The sequence below is a fragment of the Triturus cristatus genome, chromosome 5_2 (genome assembly GCF_964204655.1).
Source record: "Triturus cristatus chromosome 5_2, aTriCri1.1, whole genome shotgun sequence".
NCBI classification, from domain to species: domain Eukaryota; kingdom Metazoa; phylum Chordata; class Amphibia; order Caudata; family Salamandridae; genus Triturus; species Triturus cristatus.
Genome location: NC_140588.1, coordinates 363482395 through 363502041, shown reverse-complemented (window position 1 = coordinate 363502041; position 19647 = coordinate 363482395). Strand labels below are relative to the sequence as shown.

At 49.1% G+C, this 19647-nt stretch overlaps 1 protein-coding gene across 2 annotated transcripts in view; it reads left to right on the top strand.

The window, feature by feature from the left end:
* Window positions 1-18272, top strand: part of RPP40 (ribonuclease P/MRP subunit p40) — a 450868-nt gene extending 432596 nt beyond the window's left edge. For both annotated transcript variants that reach the window (XM_085607195.1, XM_085607196.1), the window contains exon 8: window positions 16125-18272. In XM_085607195.1, coding sequence (XP_085463321.1) covers window positions 16125-16323 — 199 coding nt within the window. In that variant the 3' untranslated portion in view covers window positions 16324-18272. The remainder of the gene's footprint in view (window positions 1-16124) is intronic.
* Window positions 18273-19647: the final 1375 nt, after the last annotated feature.

Below are 19647 nucleotides of genomic sequence, written 5' to 3'. Positions count from 1 at the left end.
CTCTTGTAACACTTTTTAAGGGGAAATGTGCTCATGCTCCTGGGTTGTTTGGCTTGGTAGCGTTCACCCTTACTCAGTCTGTTTGTTTTGGGTTCACAGGCACTCTGCAAAATTGGGGGGTGGGCAGTTTCAAGTCCACGTTGCAGGGAGGCGGGGTGGGTTCCAGGGCGTTCAAGAGTATTTGTTTTTGTCAGTATATGTGCGATCAGTGTAGTCATGTGGATGAGACTTTTCCTATTGCATTCAGGGTTGCCAGCAGTACTATTGTCAGTTCCTTATTGCCTATCCATGCAATGTCTCGAGTCTTAACGGGTGTTGGGTTATTGAGATGGGCCGCCAGTCGATTGGTCCCTGAGTGTGACTTCCTTATATGTCCCCCCCCTGGACTGCATTCGCCTACAGTACAGCACTTGGGCCCGCATGTATTAAATTTAACTGAGGGAGATGTATTTATTGGGGGTGACTGTAATGCTGCCATAAGTGGCGAGCTTGATCGTATGCCTTCTAAACGGGAAGAACCAGCTGGTAAATCTTTAGCGGATTTTTTGGGGGCGCTTGGTCTGATAGATATTTGGGGGACTTGTAACCCCATGACCAAATATTATATCTTTCACTCGGGGGTACATGGCAGCCTATCCTGCCTAGATTACCTGTTTGGCAAGGCTGCTCAATTACCCATGTTTGGGAATATTTCCTTTCTTCCCAGGGGTATATCGGACCACTCCCCCCGATTCTGGCGTATTACGGAGCGACGCCGTCTCCATCTCGTCACAAGATGAGGCTCAATCGCTGGTACCTCAGAGTCCTGAAAATAAGAGACACACTAGCGGAGGCCACCAATAATTATTTTGATGATAACGATGGAACAGTTGACTCAGACATAATACTATGGGAAGCAAACAAGACAGTGATGCGGGTTTGCGGCGATAGCAGGCCACAAAAAAAAAACGTAAGCAGATTGAAGGAGCTGGAAAGGGAGATTGCCCGCACTAGAGGGTGGCTTGATTGTCTCAGGTGCATTGGACACCTCACACAGATTGGCTAATAAGCAACACGAATACAGAGATACTGCGGAGGAGGCAGCGAATGTCCAATATCGAGCTACGTAACATCGGGTTCATGACATAGGTGACAAAGCTAGAAAATTATTAGCATGACTTGACAAACAAGATATGGCCAGGAGGTGGGTTGCTCATCTCACGGATCGTCAGCGTGCAGTGGTACACAACAGAGTTGGGATCGCGGAGGCATTCACAGACCATTATGAACGAGTCTATACCTCCTCCCATACCGCCACTCAGACGGAGGCGGTAGAACTGTTGGCTACTCTGCCCCTGCCCGCACTGGAACCTCCGGATATTGAGGATCTGGACACCAGCTTGACGAGCAAGGAGGTGTCGAAGGCAATTGGTTCCTTGCAATCTGGTAAAGCTATGGGGCCTAGCGGCCTTCCCATTGAACTCTACAAATCTAATGCTTCCACTATTGCTCCATTTCGCGTGCGAATGTACGAAGAGAGTGGGAAGAAGGGTATCTTACCAGAGACACAATGTATGGCGACTATATTAGTGATACATAAGAATGGTAAACCTCATGACCAGTGTAGCTCCTACCGACCCATCTCCCTTCTGGACCTAGAGGTCAAAATTTTAGCCAAGCTTCTGGCTCGGCGTCGCTGACCCCATCTTTACAAGCTGATACATCCAGACCAATCCGGCTTTATGCCAGCTCGCAATACAGCGCTGAATCTCCACCATTTGCACGGAGTTCTTGAGCGGGCCTCCACCATACAGGAGGATTCGGTGATTATGTCACTGGACGCCAAAATGGCGTTTGAATTGATCAGATGGCACTTTCTGTTTGCGGCGCTTGAAAGATATGGTTTTGTTCCTAGCTTTCTTTCCTGGATACGTCTCCTGTATTCACAGCCCCTGGCTCGGGTCGCCGTGATCGGCACCCAGTCCGCGGCTTTTGTATTGGGCAAGGGCACGCAACAGGGTTGCCCCCTGTCGCCGCTGCTTTTCGCTTTAGCTCTTGAACCGCTGGCTATTTGGATCAGGGGGGATCCCCTTATTAGAGGCCTCAATTGGTCGATGGACTGGAGGGACACCATCTCCCTCTACGCTGATGACATCTTGCTCTATCTAGCTAGGCCTTACTTCTCCATCCACGGGGTATTGCACATCTTCACTCTTTTCAAAACATATTCCGCTACACTATCAACTGGGATACATCTCCTTGATTTATGTATTAAGCGGTGATCCCCCGCGTCTTCCCACTGGCTGTGAGGCCAAGATAATCCTGGATGGCTTCCAGTACTTGGGTATTTATATCACGCCCGAACCCTCTGTCTTTTATGACCGGAACCTCTTACCTTCCCTACGCCGCCTTCAAGCAGATGTACAACACTGGAGGACACTGCCTCTCACGCTGCTAGGCAAAGCGGCGCTCTATAAAATGATGGCTCTCCTGCGCTTTCTCTATGTCCTGCAAAACACGCCACACTTGGTTACTCCTCGCTATTTCCAATCCATTGAAGCCGAGGTTCGCTCCCGGCTTTGGGACGGCGGTGTTTGCCATATTGCCTTAACTAAGCTCACCAAAAGCTTGTACGACGGCAGCATAGCCTTGCCAGCCATTGAATCCTACTACTGGGCTTCGCATCTGGTGGTGCTTAACCACTGGATGTGCCACCCTATTGTAGTCCCCGCCTATAGGATGGACCACCATAATATGCTTCCAGGCTCCTATCTCAGGACACTTTATGGTAGTCCGAAATACGTGCCCAGATTCACCTCCACTTCCACCACTGTTGCATTATTGACTAGGGCAACAACTGCTCTTGGCTGGAAGGATAGGATTACACAAGCCACTCCAGTCACGCCAGCCAGGTCTGGTTCAGGCGGGGGATAGTAGCGATGCGGCTCCACAAGTAGTCGCTCTCTACCCAGCAAGTTAGGGGCCCCGGGACCCTCTCATCGGGTTGCATCCTCCCTCTCAGGGCATAGCCATATTGTCGACCCTCTGGCCTCTATTGCAGAGCGGGCTCTCGCAACAATTCAGCATCCTTCCAGTGGGTCCAGCCGGCTCTGTAGGGCAGCAAAACTTGTCTCTGTGTTTGCTGCAGTTTATACTGCCACAACCTTGACAGGATGGTCGGCCACGCTTCCTGACATGAAGCACTTTATAACACTTCTTTTAAATAAACAGGCTCTTACATTCGCGTTACCATTGATAGTGAAAATGCAAGCTGCTATATTCTTATTTGATGTCTGCTCTTCTTTTTTCTTACATCGTCACTGGCTTTTTTTTTTCTTCAGAATAACTGGAAAGCCTTTCTTTGGATAAAGCATTTTGTTTGTTTATTTTTGTATTGTAAGAGAGAAAACGGCAAATTTGTAAACTGCAACGTACCTTGCTCAAAACAAACATCGATCAAGACAAACTTCACCTACAGAAACCTTAAGAACACAGCTGACCGGAACGGGGTTACTGCACTACTTTTCTTGGATCTCTCAGCTGCCTTTGACATGGTTGACCATGACACTCCAATACAAAGACTACAAAGCTGGCATAGAGGGGACTGCTCTCGACTGGATCACATCCTACCTTCAAAACAGAGCTAATGTCATCCATAACCCCCTTTCTCATCCAAACCGTTCTTCTTAAAAGCAGGGGTGCCTCAAGGCTCTATCATCTCACCCATGCTTTTCAATATTTACATGAAGCCATTACCGGCACTGATCAATCAATTTAACCTCACGTGCCATCACTATGCAGATTACACACAAATACTCCTTAAACTAGAAAGCCCTAAAGACATTGGAAACTCACAAATGTTCATCTGTCTCAGAACCATTGATCATTGGATGACGTGGAGCCATCTCAAATTGAATGCTTCCAAAACAAAAACTCACAGGTGGCGACTGGAAAAGGTATGACCCACTTGCCACATGGCCTGACGATCTGGAAACACCACCTTAAGTATCTAAGGAATTAAGAAACCTCTGAATTACCATGGACTCCAAGCTATTATTGAATGCCCAAGTGCACAAACTAGCAAGATCAAGCTTTGTACTATAAAACGTCTGCAGTGCATCTTCCCCCACCTAGGATTTCCACACAAGGTCCAGGCAACTATCTCTCTTTGTCTGTCTAAACTCGATTACACCAATAGCAACTACCACGGATCATCTTTAACAACTATGAAAAAGACTACAACCTCTACCACGGGTCATCTTTAACAACTATGAAAAAGACTGCAATGGATTCAGAACTCTGCTGCCTGGCTATCTAAAGCCACAAGCCCACATCTCCCCTGTCTTGAAGGCCCTACATTGGTTACCGGTTGCCAGAAGACCCACATTCAAGCTGCTTTGTATCACCTACAAAGTGATACTTGGAACAGGATCACTCTTCATCAGAAATAAAATAATCAAATACATTTAACGAAGAAACCTCTGCTCTAGATTGGCACCTTGCCTCAAAATCTCACCAAACAAGAAAAAAATAATAGGTGGCACATCCTTCTCTGTTCGAGCAGCCAAACTATGGAACTCTCTACCCCCTTAAAATAAGATCCACGTATTACTACCATATCTTCTGAAGACTCCTCAAGAATTGGCTCTTCTCCACATAACTACCATACTCAAACAGATATATACAGCATATCCCTCTGTATATAATCATTTATTTGGACTATTAATGTGTACCTACATTTGTGTATTGCTTTGTATAAACATGTATAATAATTATGTTTATAAATAAATAGATATTTGTTAGTTCTGCTTACCAATTGTACATATTTTTTATGGTTATATTATTCTATGTTTGACACGAATATAGATGACTGCATAAATAAGCAAATATTTTATCATAACTATCTACAATTGCTTCACTATTGAATTACAAAAAAATATATAAAACCAAATAAATTAACTTAAGGTACAGCAACACTTGAAAGTCTGAGAGTATTAAATACAACTTAAACCTATATATATTACTCTTCCTATACATATATACCTTCCATGTACTTGTGTATCTTTATATTTATTACTTCTAATTCAGAATCTCCAATGCACTACCCTATATCTCACCCTATACCTCTCTCAATATATCCTATACCCCACTCTCTGACTCATCCCAAACCTCATTCTACTACTCACTCCAATGCACTACCCTATTTCTCATCCTATACCTCTCTCAATATATCCTATACCTCCACTCTCTGGCTCATCCCAAACCCCATTCTACTACTATGATCCACAAAATAACCCTTTCTAGACTCTTCCCTCCTATACCCCTCCCTACATCTTCTCATAACTCTTTTACTATTCAGATCTTCCTAACTAGTGTTTCTAAACCTTTCCCTCTGACTCTACCCCCGCAACCTCCCTTTTACTCATCCCAAACCTCCTCCTCCTGCTATGAGCTCCAAAAACAAAAAAACCTTCCCTTTTCTATCCCTCCACTATCCTTTTTCAATTTAAATAACAAACTCACACGTCCACCGCTAAAAGTAATTAAATATCTCCCTATACTAATTCACCACTAATCCTTTTTGAGTTCCGGAGTAGCGTGCTACTTACCAAATAAGCGTTTCGACGCCCTATAGTAAGCGCGATATAAATGCAGTTACAATACAATACTGCAAAAAACTGTGGAGAAAGTGTTTTTTTCTTTTTATGTGTTTCAGAAGGCTAGGAAAAAAGCGTTCTTATCTCGGAAGACCTTTTACTGATGCCTTTTAGAAAATTAAACACACTCATTTGCACAGTACTTTTTCAATTTTTTTTAATTAATAATCAAAGAACATTTTTCATATTTTGAATCCTCTTCAGTTCCCTCCAAGGTAAATGGCAAACGGTGGATTTCTTTAAAAAGTTCAAGCTACAAGGCTAAAGCTAAAACTGCTCAATATTGGGTGGAAAAATCCTCAGCAGTTAAGCAGATAAATCCATTTCTACGTAGCCATAATTGTATCATGCACTATCCATAATTGTATCATGCACGAGTGGTACAATAAAGGGATCTGGCTGCTTCAAATGCGCTCAGTCTACCTGGGATGACCAATCCCTTGCTATATTTAAGATGCAATTAAAGTACTCCCTCTGAGGTGGATGTTTCCTGGCCGAATGCCTGCGACTGTTGGAAAAAGGCACAATGTCCCATTTGCTGCACATAAACACTTCAACCTCCTATTCCACTGGATAACATCCAAGGGAACCATATTCACCACCCATATTACATCTCCTCTTGCAAAGAAAAATTACGCGATCACATATTTTTGCTCTTCCTCGATCGCTCTTACTTTTAGCTGTTTTTAGATATTTTTCTTTGGTTAAAGAGGTGTCTTGTAGCAGTGATCCTTTTATGTCGTGCAGTTTTAGGTAGTTATATATTTTTCTTTCAATTGGCTTTTTAATTTCCCTGGACAATCTAGGTAATGTTTGCCTCTGGTCCATTCCCACTCCTTATTTTGTAGCAGCCCCATGGTGCATCCAAAATGTTTTCAACTAACCGCATTCCCTACCCCCTCTCACTTTCATTATCCCTCTTTTGAATAAACATTCACTTCCTGTGGGCACTAATCATTAGGCAATCTATCCATGCGAACTGGAACATGCAACCTAGTTTTTACCCAGCTTCTGGTGTAAATAAATTTGGGCTTTAACTACTTTCCACTAATTACTGCTGTACAAAGGATATTGTGTTAGAGATGATTTGACATGGAGGTGTTGGAGATGATTTGACAGTAACAAGACACCTCTCCAGTAGGGTTCATTTTCAACCCTGTAACTCAATCACTCTCGTGGCAAGTTCTCATTTGGCATTCAACCCATCCAGATGTGCCTCGAACTTGTTCTAATTTGCTGCTTTCATTGTACAGCTGTTGGTCGACTGCAGGTCCTATTTGTACTTGCTGTAATTTGCTGGGATTGGTACCTCCCTTCCCTGGGTTATGACCCTTCTGTGGGTTTCCTGTGGCTTCTGTTATCCACTTCTCTCTTTCCCTACTCCCGATGGAGTTATCACAGCTGACATATAGTAAGTACCTTCCTGATAGGCGTATTTAAGATGCATATCTGATTTTTTGTTTAAACGCTTCATAAGGAGGGGGGCGTGGCCAAGATGGCGGGGTGAGCGGTCGCACTCTCCGCGAGCTCCCGAGCCCTCTGGCCTCTGAACCGCTCGTTTGGGCAGAATCTCCCCCCGTTATGCTGGAAACGGGTATAGTAGCGGCGGAGGCTTGACGACGACACCTCAACAGCTCGTGGGGCCCAACCGAATCCAGCCGGGACCCAGAGACGCGGCCGAGAGCAGCGCGGAGGCGGGGCAGGGCCCTGTGGCCTACCGGAGCGCCTGGTGGAGTATAGCCGGGGTGCGGGCGGAGATCGCGCCGCGCGGCGTAGCCCCGCCTGGTGATACCGCCTGGAGGAGAGCCATCAGAGAAGCCACGCTGGGCGGAGGAGTGCGGTAGCGGCTGGAGACGGGACAAGGCCCCCGGGACCGGCGCCGCTTCCCTGAGCTTGGACTAGAGCGCGGCCTGAGACAGTGCACCCCGGAGCTCGAGCACAAGGGGCCGCGGAGAAGAGCCGGGCGGCGGTCTCGGAGCAGGGTGCGACCAGCGGCCGAGAAGCACCCGGTCGGGGCCCGCAGCGAGGACGGTGTGTCGGCGGAATTGTGGAGAGGAAGACCCCCGAGGACACACGGGCCATCGAGGAATGACGACGCCGCAGATGGTGTGGAGCGACGCCGACGAGGCCGCGCGCCGAGACCACTGGTGAGGAGGCACGGCGGGGGTAGTGGAAATCGACGGAGGGTGCCCCCAGCGTCTCGCGGGGTGCAGGCTGTGCAATGGGACCGCGTAGCCCGACCTAGAGGAGGGGACCACTTACCCAGCAGCGGAGAGGATTGGTCTCCCTGGCGATTGTGCCCGGTACAGGCGGAACCACTGACCGAGGGGCCCGGCAGTAGGAGCGGGGAGCAGACGAGCCGGGCGAAGCCCCTGGAGGGTGGAGAGCGGCCACCCCTCTCATTGGCGACTGCGCCGCGATCGGCTTGAGGAGCGCGACCCCAGAGGTGGAGTGGGCCTCGTGGCCCAGCGCTGCCCCCAGAGGCACAAGGTAGAGGTGACTGGAGCGGGTCAAGTCCCTGGGTCGGTGCGGCCTAACGGGCCCTTCTGCGGAGCGGCGGACACGGGCCTGAGCAACGAAGCACAGCCAAGTAGGACCCTGGTGCATAAGTGTGGATTGAGCCCATTTACACGGCACAGGCCGACGACGGGTGCCCAGGGGGGTGCGAGGAGACCCCCCAGGGCACAGTGCGGATCCCTGTTCTCACAACCATGGCGGGCAACAAAGGCAGTAAGAGGGGGGGACCGTACTCTCCCAGAGATGCTCAGCAAGAACCCCCAGCGGACAGAGAGGGGGCAGCCATCGCCGGGCCCCTCCGGGAACCCGTGGACCACGCACGACGAGGAGCCGCCGGTCACGAGATCCTTCCTGGAGTCCCTTTTCAGCTCCCTCAGAGATGACTTTCAAACGCTGAAACAGGAAGTGGCCAGCGAGGTACGAGAGGTACGAGAGGTACGGAGAGAGGTGGATGACCTGGGGGGACGGGTGGCCACTGTGGAAAGCGCAAGCCAACAGAGAGACGACGAAATCGAACAGTTGCAGCAGGAGGTGCTGCGCCTTCGGGACCAACAGCTAGATCTCCAGGCGCACAACGAGGGCCTGGAAAACAGATCCCGGCGGAACAACATTCGGGTCCGGGGAGTGCCACCCTCGGAGGAGGGCGCCGATGTGGCGGGCTACCTGCAGGCCCTGTTTAGGGAGATCTTGAGAGAACCGGAGGACTTCTCCATTCGGATAGACAGAGCGCACAGAGTGGGGCCGCCGCGGCGGGCGTCGGCCCCGCCACCGGACATTCTGGCCTTCCTCCCGGACTTCCCGCTCAAGGAACGCATTTTGGCTGAAGCTCGGAAACAGCGATCTCTGACCTTTCGCGGCCACCCTGTTGCTTTATACCAGGACTTATCAGCGATCACGCTCCAGAAACGCAAAGCCTTCAGGATCGCCACAGACTTTTTGAGGGAGCACGAGACGCCCTATGCCTGGGGTCACCCCTTCCGCCTTATCTTCAGGTGGAACGGCGCCATGCACCAACTGCGCTCCTTGCAGGAGACTTGTGGGGTCCTCGGCATTACCGCAACGGAGGAGGAGGGGACTACTCCGCGCCGGGAGCGCACGCCTAGGGATGGCTGGCAGAGGGTGTCGAGGAGGCGCTCCCGTGGACGTGCCGGGAGACCGGACTCTTCTACCGTCAGGGCCGGCATGGAAAACGCGGTGCTCGAGGTGGCCCGTGACACTGCCGCAAGTGACACTGCGGTGACAGCGTAAAAACACTCCGGGGGGAGATCGTCACAGCATACTTCATATTGCAGGTTTGGGTGCCGGGGGGGGGGGGGGGGCCGCTGAGAGGGGACAGTGGCTGGACGTCCACTCAGGTAACTTTCCACGGACTTGTCCCCCAGGGACTTGACTGGGACTATGGTATGTGGGTGCGTGGGGTTGAGGGTGGGAGAGAAGATGGTAGGGGTTCAACGGTTGTTGGGGTTTCATCAAGATTCAGGGTCCGGGACGGGGGAGGGATGTCCAGGAGAAAAGAGGTACAGGGTTGTAGGTTCGTGGTTAAAAGGGGAGCTGGTGGGTGGTGTGGGGAGGGAAGTGTACCTGTTGATATTGGGAGGGGAATGGGGGGGGGAGGAACCAGGGGAGGAGAGGAGGCAGTCCAGTGCGTGCCCGGGGACGCCACCGCTGTAGTGGCATGCGCACCATAGTCCGTAGATTCTCAGAAGGCAGGGGCGGTCTGCTCGAGTTTCCGACATGACACCTACAACATTTAAAATTGTCACGCTCAATGTCAGGGGCCTTAATAACCCGATCAAACGACAGACCGTACTATCCCTGCTAGAGAACACCCAGGCAGATATCTGCCTCCTACAGGAGACACACCTCCTGCCCCGGGACTGTCCCAGACTGCGATCCTCCGCTTTCCCTACACAATTTTACTCATCCTGCAACACTAAAACAGCGGGGGTGGCGATACTAGTGGCCCGGCGCTTTAGAGGGGAAATACTTCACAAACACACAGAACTGAAAGGTAGATTCCTGGCCTATAGAGTCCGCGTGGCTGGTCTCACATTCACGATTGGGTCCATTTATAGCCCGAACGAACGGCAAGAACGCTTCCTCAGCTCGGCACTGGAGGAGATTGCGGTTACGCAGGATAGGCACATTATCATAGGGGGCGACCTCAACATGGTCTTCGACGGCGCTGCCGATAGATCCGCCCAGCGCTCTCCGCAGACGGGGGAGTTCTCGAAGGAGTGTAAGGCACACTTAGCAGAGATGGGTTTGGAGGACCTCTGGCGGCGCATGCAACCTGCGGAACGGTCCTACTCGTACTACTCGCATGCGCACAAGACGTATGCACGGCTAGACCACTTCTTGGTCTCGGGACCGGTACGCGATTTAACCACGGAGGCAGACATGGGGGTGATTTCTGTGTCGGACCACGCCCCTGTAACGGCCGCCTTCAGTTTACCGCCGGCCTCATACCCTCCTCGGGTCTGGCGTTTGCGGGACACACTGCTCAGTAGACGAGATGTGGTCCAGCAGGTGACGAAGGCGATACAGGAATATCTGGCCCATAATGAGACCCTTGACACGTCTCGGGCGACCCAATGGGCGGCTCTGAAGGCGGTGCTGTGTGGGGAATTTATCGCGATTGCATCGGCAGATAACGCTAACAGACGGGAGAAACGAGAGGAGCTCACGCAGAGGGTCCGCGAACTAGAACACATGCATGGCCGGACGGGTGCGCCCCGGATCTGGCGGCAACTCCAAGGGGCGAGAAAGCTCCTGACGGCCCTGGATATGGATCGTGCGGAATATGTGGCACTGCGCCTCAAGCATATCTATTACACCGGGGGGGACAAGTGCGGTAGGTTGTTAGCGAGCAAGCTCAGAACCACCCGACTGAAATACACGGTGAAGGCGATCACCGATCCCACGGGGTCCACGGTCACGGAGGACGCTCACATAGCGGAACTTTTTCGCAGGTACTATGCGGACCTGTACGCTGGAGATCCTCCGGACGCCCTCGCAGCGCAGCGGTATCTGGCCTCAGTCTCCCTACCGTCCTTTACGCTCTCACAAGCGGAGGCACTGGAGGGAGACATCAGGACCGAAGAAGTGATATCAGCTATAGCCCGTCTCAAACATGGTAAATCCCCGGGGCCGGACGGCTTCACGTCCCTCTTCTATAAAAAGTTTTGCACATTATTGGCGCCGACCCTCACGCGCCTGTTAAATACCTTCGCAACACCGGGTGCAATCCCACCAGATCTGCTGCGGGCGTCCCTGGCAGTCATCCCCAAGCCGGGAAAGGACAGATCGCACTGTGGCTCCTACCGGTCAATATCTCTCCTAAATATCGATCTTAAACTATACACGGGAATCTTGGCGGCACGCCTGGCCCCCCTCTTGCCGGGTCTCATCGACCCGGACCAAGCGGGATTCGTTCCCAGAAGGCAAACGGTCGATAACACCAAGAGAATCGCACATCTCATTGAGAAGGCGTCCCGAATCCGAGGGGAGAGGATGTTATTATTGGTGGACGCCGAAAAAGCGTTTGACCGAGTACACTGGCCGTACCTAGAACTGGTACTGGAGAAGCTGGGGGTGAGGGACAAATTTCGCCACATGATTTTTAACTGCTACAGATCCCCAACGGCCGTCGTAAGAGTCAACGGGTACAGCTCGCAGAGCTTCAACATTGAAAGAGGCACGAGACAGGGATGCCCGCTGTCACCCTTACTCTTCGTGTTATACATGGAACCCTTTGCACAGCGGATCCGGGATAACCCAGCAGCAAGAGGGGTGAAATTCGGTGGCTTTAGTCATGCCATCAGCCTATACGCGGACGATGTGATACTCTCCTTAGACGACCCGCTCTCGGCTTTACCGGCCTGCATTGACGAATTAACCTGCTTTGCGGGGTGGCAGGATTTAAGATGAACATGGGGAAATCAGTGGCCTTGAATCTCACCCTAGCACCAGCGACCAGGACCCTCTTACAACATCGGGTCCCAATAGTCTGGTCTCGGGAGCCGGTGCTCTATTTGGGGGTCCTTCTGGCTCCGACCCTGCCGGCAATGGTGCTGGCCAACTACACCGCCTTGGGCCGGAAAATACGGGAAGAACTAACGCGCTGGGACCGAGGCACCCTTTCGTTGCTGGGCAGGGTGGCAGCAGTCAAGATGACAATCCTGCCCCAGATCCTATATCTGTTTCGGGCACTCCCGTTGCGCCCACCAGCGGGATGGCTTCGGCAGATGCAGTCGGAGTTGGGACGCTTCATTTGGCAGGGCAAGAAACCCAGAATGAGGAGAGCACTTTCCTTGCTAGCACCGGAGGCGGGGGGGCTTGGCGTCCCGGACCTCCGCAAATACTTTTACGCAGCACAGTTGCGTTACCTGGTGGAGTGGAGCAGATGGGAGTCGGACAAGCACTGGCTCTTCCAGGATCAGGCAGTAGCGGGGAGGCCTCTCCAAGAGATCCCATTTTTGCGCAGAGCTCACCGACCCGCTAATTTATATGCCTCCTTTATCACCCGAGTGCCACTCCAGGTCTGGGACGCCACAAATCTCACGCACGGGCTGACTACGTTCCCCTCCCCGTTGACGCCCTTGACGGATAACCCGGACTTCACTCCGGGGACGGAGTGGGGCGCGTTCGGGCGCTGGCGAGAGGCAGGATGCAGAGCTCTATGCCATCTATACAATGCGGAAGGGATTATCTCCTTCGCGGACCTCAGACGAGATTATGCACTGCCAGAAACAGAGAGGCTGCGGTACCAACAGATTCGCCACTGGGCGCTGCTCCCACAGGTACGCGGGGCGGCGGACAGACGACTCCTCCCTTACGAACGCTGGCTACTAACGCGGACGTCCGACACCAAACTCATCAGCGACCTGTACGGATTTCTCCAGGTGCCCCCCTCGCACTTTTATAACCCGGGACGTGAACGATGGGAGAGGGAGCTGGGAAGGACCCTGAGTCAGGACGAATGGAGACAGGTAGCTTATAGGGCTAGGTACTCGGCATATCACACGGGCCTCACCGAAACTTTCACCAAAGTCTCCACATACTGGTACTACACCCCGGCAAGTATGCACGCTATGGATAGCAGCAAGGAGGACACTTGTTGGAGGGGCTGTGGGCAGACGGGAACACTGACACATATTCTGTGGGACTGCCCCCTGCTGGCCACCTATTGGACAGAAGTGATAGCTGAGGTAGACTCCCATTTCCAGACTGAATTGCCACGCTTTCCGGCCTACATCTTATTGGGCCTCCCCAACGACTTGATGTATCCATTGAAATCCCGCAGAGGCAGGCAGATCGCCATAGCGTTGGGATCCGCCATTCAGAACATACTGGTACACTGGCGTACGCCCACACCCCCCACGATCACGGGCTGGTTGCATAGATTGTGGCACGTGTTAGGCATGGAAAAACTGTCATTGACAGTGGCAGGGGACACGGAGGCATTTAACGACATCTGGCAACCTTTTCGGTCCCTATTGACCACAGAATTCAGAGAACTGACTTGCCCCCGATACCTACGACTCCTGAGACTCACCACGCAGGAGGAATCCGCCCCTTGAGAGAGCCTGCTGACTGAGTTGGCGGGGCGGCCCTGGAACAGGCAACACGACCTAACGGACTTCATGGACAGCACGCACTGGACTGGGAGGGGGGGGTGGGGACCGAGGGTTGCGGGCGGGGAGACGGGGAGAGGGCGGGGGGAGTTGGGGCGGGATTTCGTTTTGTTTTCTAAGTATCACGACGGATTGCAGCCCGGAGGGGCAAACTGTAGCCACCGGGCCAGAGGTAGAAACCGGGCCCTGGCTGGTCAGGGGTGGACGCTTCTCTAGCGGGTGCCCCGCGGGCCCGACCACACAGGGTACACACCATGTCAGTTGTAGCCTTTCGAAATTTCGATAGTAGAAGACGCGGCTGGCCCTGAGGGGTTGTAGGCGACATGCTGTGTTAACCTTGATCTACTCACGGGACCCGGTGGGAGTGCTGATAGACCATTCAGTGGCGAGCCGGCCCGCCGGGTTGTAGGCGGAAGCTGCTGATGCTGTCGATGTTACTTTCTCCAGGTTAAAACTAATAAAAGAATTAAACATAAACGCTTCATAAGAGCCCTTATCTCTGGAACATCTTCACGGATTCCAGAAAACTCACGTTGTATGAGACACATATTTCTGATTTTTTTGGGATGGTATCAATAACCCTGCAGATCGAAACCCTCGCAATCAATGCTCAGGCTGAAGCCACTGCAAGTGGTTTACTACTTGGCGCTCTGTGTCCTTTTAACTGTGAACTGTAGCAATAAGCTGTCAGTTCTAAAGACTTGCTTCTGCTAGCTTTCAATGCATTTTTTCGCATTTGGCCCACTAGGTCCAAGCAATATGTCGACTGCATTGTCCAGACCATCACTATCTTACTTTCAATGGTGTCCGCTGTTTCGGAAACAATCCATCTGTTTCAGTAATTCTTACTAACACCATCTGCAGGGCCTGGCCCATCCAGGCTACCATCCCTGCCTGCCTTGATAGTCTCAAATCCTTACTTGCTTCCTGAACCTTGGCCGTGGATGCTTTCAGGTTCCACAGCTTGTGGTTCATCACATCCCTCGCTGGTTTTTGCATTCTTTTCAGGTTGAGGAAAATGATCCAACTTTGATTTCTGTCCAAGAGGTTTACTTTTAACCCTCTCCATGTTGGTTGTTGCTGATACCTTGTTTTGGAGGCTTCCAGGGTACTAGGGTATTCGCCCAGTGGTGAGCTAAAGGCCGTACATTTATAGCTAGCGTGCATTTCCATGACCAGTAATCCTACCAGATGCTGATCCTTTCACTATCGCTTTACTTTAAAGGTCCATTGATTTTGCCTTTCTTCATGCCATGTTAAGGGTGCACAAGGTCATTTGTTGCAACTCGCAGATTATCTGATGCTGGTGTGACGAGCCCTGGTCTCTATCTCCCATTTCGCATCAGTGTGTTGTATTTTAATCCTGGACGTTTCAATCCTGTAACTCTGGGATTGTGTTAGGCAAAGGCCCGGTTACACCAGGGGTGAAGTAGATGTCCTCTGGATGACAACCCTCAAGGAGGCCAACCTTTCTCACCCTAGACGCACCCTGCATTTATTCCCTTCAAGTCTGTAGCACAACCGCCACTTGCGCGACCTTCCAACAGGCTCACTGTACCTCAACCCTTTCGCTGCTGTTAAAATAGAGCAATCCAGGTTGAAGTTTGTGACCCGAGCTCTTGACACCTTCTCATCTTCACACTTGGGGTACCGACATTCTCTTAGAGTTCATCACCACTGATTTGGTAGCTTTCGGTGTGTTTCTGACTGTGCTTGCTTGCTCAGACTTAACTCCTCATTGTCTGAGAGTCAGCAGCGGGTTTTCTCTTAAGAGCGCCTCAGAGTTTTCCTGACGTCTGAGCCTAGAATCACTTCAACCTTAAATTAATCCTTTTTCGTGGCACCTGGCACCTTGTAAGATATAAGTTGGATTTTTTCAGTTATTAGATGGTACGCCCGGCACTTCACATCTTCTGCGCAGATCAGCAACACATGCTCACATCAAGTAGACCGGTACTCACCGTAGCAACTCTTGTGCTGGTAGACCTCCCTTCCTCAAAGCAATCCACCTATCAATGAAGCTGTCTGTACACATAATGAGTTGAACAGAGACAAGGGACTGAGTATATAACCTGATGCCCCGGGGGCTGGGGCAAACGTGCATCTGGGCCTAAATTAGGAACGTTTATGTTGTGCAGAAAGGTGCTAAGATCATTTGACTTGTCCATCCCTGATCCCCTTGAACATCTGTACTGCGCATGTAGTCTGATTAATCTATGTATATCGAGAAATTACTTTGTTTCTTACCTTAAAGAAAACATACAGCGTGTTCATTTGTAGTCTACAAAGTGTCCATTGCTTTATTAGTAATTGGTTTTTTCTCTTTATATTACAGACTCTATTTTGATGAGCCAAAGTTGTCTCAGTGGCTAACCTTGACTGTGCATGGCTTTGCTGATAGCCCGATATCCTGGAGAGAAAACGAGCACGGTTTCCATAAGGGAGGAGAGAATCTGTACACTTTTGTCATTTTTAATAACCAGGACTATTGGCTTCTGATGGCTGTGGGCACCAATGATAACTGCCCTCCTTGACATGTCTCTGACCGGAAACTTGCCTTGCAATCCACCTCCTAGTAGCATTACGCCTGGGGATAATGTTAATGTGCGCAAACAGACACCTTGATGACATTTATTTTATTTTACAAATAATTCACCTTTCCTTTTATGTTTTAACAGTCAACCAAGGCACCTTAGCTGCCATATCTCAGAGGCAAGACGTAGTTATAGCTTTTGTGTTAACCATATAATAGTAGTTGTGTATCATGTGGCTTAGCATATGAGCGACTCACTACTGCACAGATGTTCATCTTCGGCCCACAAGCAACAGATTCACGCTATAGTTTCAAGACATCCACAATTTATGCTTTTACATACAGTAAATCTAAATAGAAATTGTTTTATAGCTATTCTGAACATCAGAAGCCATATTATGTGTTAGGACGCACTTTTCCTGTTTGCGCCTGGCGCACCTTAAAACAGGTGCGCCAGACGCAAACCGAGAAAGTGCGCTATATTACATAGAATGTGCTGCCCCCAGGGCAGCACATTCAAGTGAAATACGGAGCAGCTTTGAAGCCGCCACTCAGTGTTCCATTGTGCAGACGGCAACCCGCCTTCACTTTGAAGGGGGATTAGAGATCCCCTTGCAGGTGGGTGAAGTCAGTGACTGCAAAGGGATGTCTGGGGGTCCATAGAACCCCATTTACCTCCTGCAGAGGTCTGCTGTCAGTGGGCACACTGACAGCTTCTTTGCCTTTGCCCCTGCGTCTGTAATACAGCGCAGGTGCAGAGGCAAAGGGATACCCACGAAGGAATACCACCTGCAGATCGCGCTGCCGCTTTATGTGAGCCAGCGCTATCAGTATTACAGAAGGGGCAGCCCCTTCTGTAATATCAAAGTGCCCCGAGGGCGCGCACAGCGGGCGCAAACATCCATTGTGCCCCCGGGGTACTCTATAACATAGCTCCTGGCATGGGCGTGGCCTTCATGAATCACAGTTGGACGCCACTGCTGCGTAGGATAAAGACACCTTTCTATCTTGGTTACTAATATTCTTCAGCCGTATATGCTTCATGTGTCAAAGATAATCCCTATGTGATTTCTTTCAGTAACATTTAAGATATTATAGATGCCATTCTTTCCTTGCTCCTATGAAACTTCTTCTTACCCTTCTAAATTCTAAATGCATCAAGCCAACTCCGAAAAAGCACAATCAGAGATGCCGTCAGGTTCCACAGGCTTTTTTAGATATCTTCTTACTTAAACATTGATGTCTGATGTTAAATTAAAAACATAGGTCGAATGACCTTTCTTTTAAATAATGCTTCGGTATCTATGTTCTAATAATTAATACACAATCCAGAATTGTGAGACGCTTACAATAAAGTCGTGTACTGCGTGCCTAGTGGCTATTTCACGTTTCTTTTTCTGCAGATGTTGCATGCCTTTAAATGCTTCCTTGTAATTTGGAAACGTGCTGAAGCGTATTATACGCATTGTTGGCATTTTATGCACACGTAGGAGCAAAACGAACGTTTAATTTCGCAGCAGTCACAAAATGCACTAAAATCAGATTGTGGTGGATTGTATCCATGAACGCATTTGATTAACAATGTAGATCTATATGCTTTGCATCTATTTTTGCGTAAGTTTACAATTCTCTCATTTGCCTAGCCCATTAATTAGCTTGTTATCTCTATTTGACATTTCTGACATTCCAGTGTGAACAGAAGATATTTGTTAAGCTCGTTTTCATTGTAGTCAGTCAGTTCGTAGTGTAGCCAAGGGTCAAATCACTTCAACCATGCGCACATTTTCAGCTGGAACACCGTGTGTATTCCTACGAGTGAATCATGCACACTTGGTTTAACAATTACAGATTTCATTTTTGAAGGAAAAACATGAATTTCAATAAAACACTTTTTATGTTAATACAATGTTCTCTGCATGTGGAAATAAACAGATGAAACGTACAGACAAACACTGTTCTTTCCATTGTTTTTTATCACCATAAATATTATGAACACAGTTTGTTGTAAAGGTCCCATGAAATATTAGTTATTCTAATGGTATTTATTTATTGCTGTTGTATAGGCTTTATGTAGCATAAGCATGTGAAGTGTTTACATCTAGGCAAGGTTTTCCTTGAAGAGGAGAGTCTGAAAGCTCTTCCTGAAGTGGAGAAGTGAAGTTGTACACCTACAATGATATCTGCAGTGGTTTAGTATGACAGAAACTGACTATTGATATTTTTATATTGTAGGATTCAGTGCTGGAGCACAGGTTCCTCTGTCACTTACTTGTCACCATGCACCCCGCCTACAAGGTGAAGGATCTTTGATGTCGACTGAGATCTAAACAGCTGAAATCAATCCTAAACATCACCAATTATCATTACTTATTTATCATTACTTTAGTTCTGTCAATAGAGAGAGTTAAGTATGAGTTAAAGGATTGTATTTACATTTTTTTTATTTGTTAATTCTTTATTATTATTTTCCAAATTTCATCATTTAAAGTTAACATATCCATCAATTAATATTTGGCAAGGAAATATGTTGAATTAGAAAATCAAATAAAGCATCAATTCAATGAAGTGTAAAACGTGTGTTCCATAACTAATGTTCCTATTCTAACCCAGGGGCGCCGGGACGCCCCTGGGTAAGCTGAGCGCATTACAAATTTCATATTATTATTCTAAACTTAGTCAAAATCATTCCGAGTAGAAATAAAGGTGTCAGTTCAGATACAAGGAGGGGTCCTGATGAGAAAAACGAGCATATAGCTTTATCCAAATAAGCTGGAAAGTATTCTCAGCTAAATAACATCGGATCAAGAAATACACTAGGACTTAACATAAAGAGATGTCCAGGAAGGCTCAGTAAATAGTCTCCTCTCAGAAGTTCTGGGACAGTGGACACATCTACGGCTGTGCTCTGCTAACTAGTCTAAGACCATGCACTAATATAAACATATTTTCTATATTGCAACATCAATATTCTTTCTTCTTCATGTTGACCAATAAAACTTCAGTACACTCCTGGGAACAGGTCTACTCCCCATCTTCTCACTAGAGAACAATCGTCTTTTAACCGTGTGTCCTTGAATGTTGCGGGCACATTCATTTTTGTTTTCCAATATATTTTCTGATGAATCATCCTCCATGTCTTCCACATCTTTTGTTGAAAACTTCACGATCGGTCATGTTATGTAACAACTGTCTATTTGCTAGCTAACAAATAGTAGCTTCCGAAATTGCAATGTCTGCAGCAAAGAGAAGAAAAACATTGTGCACAATGGTTCATTTAAAGTGGAAAAATAAGCAGTTCTGTATTAATAGGCCTTCAAAAACAATT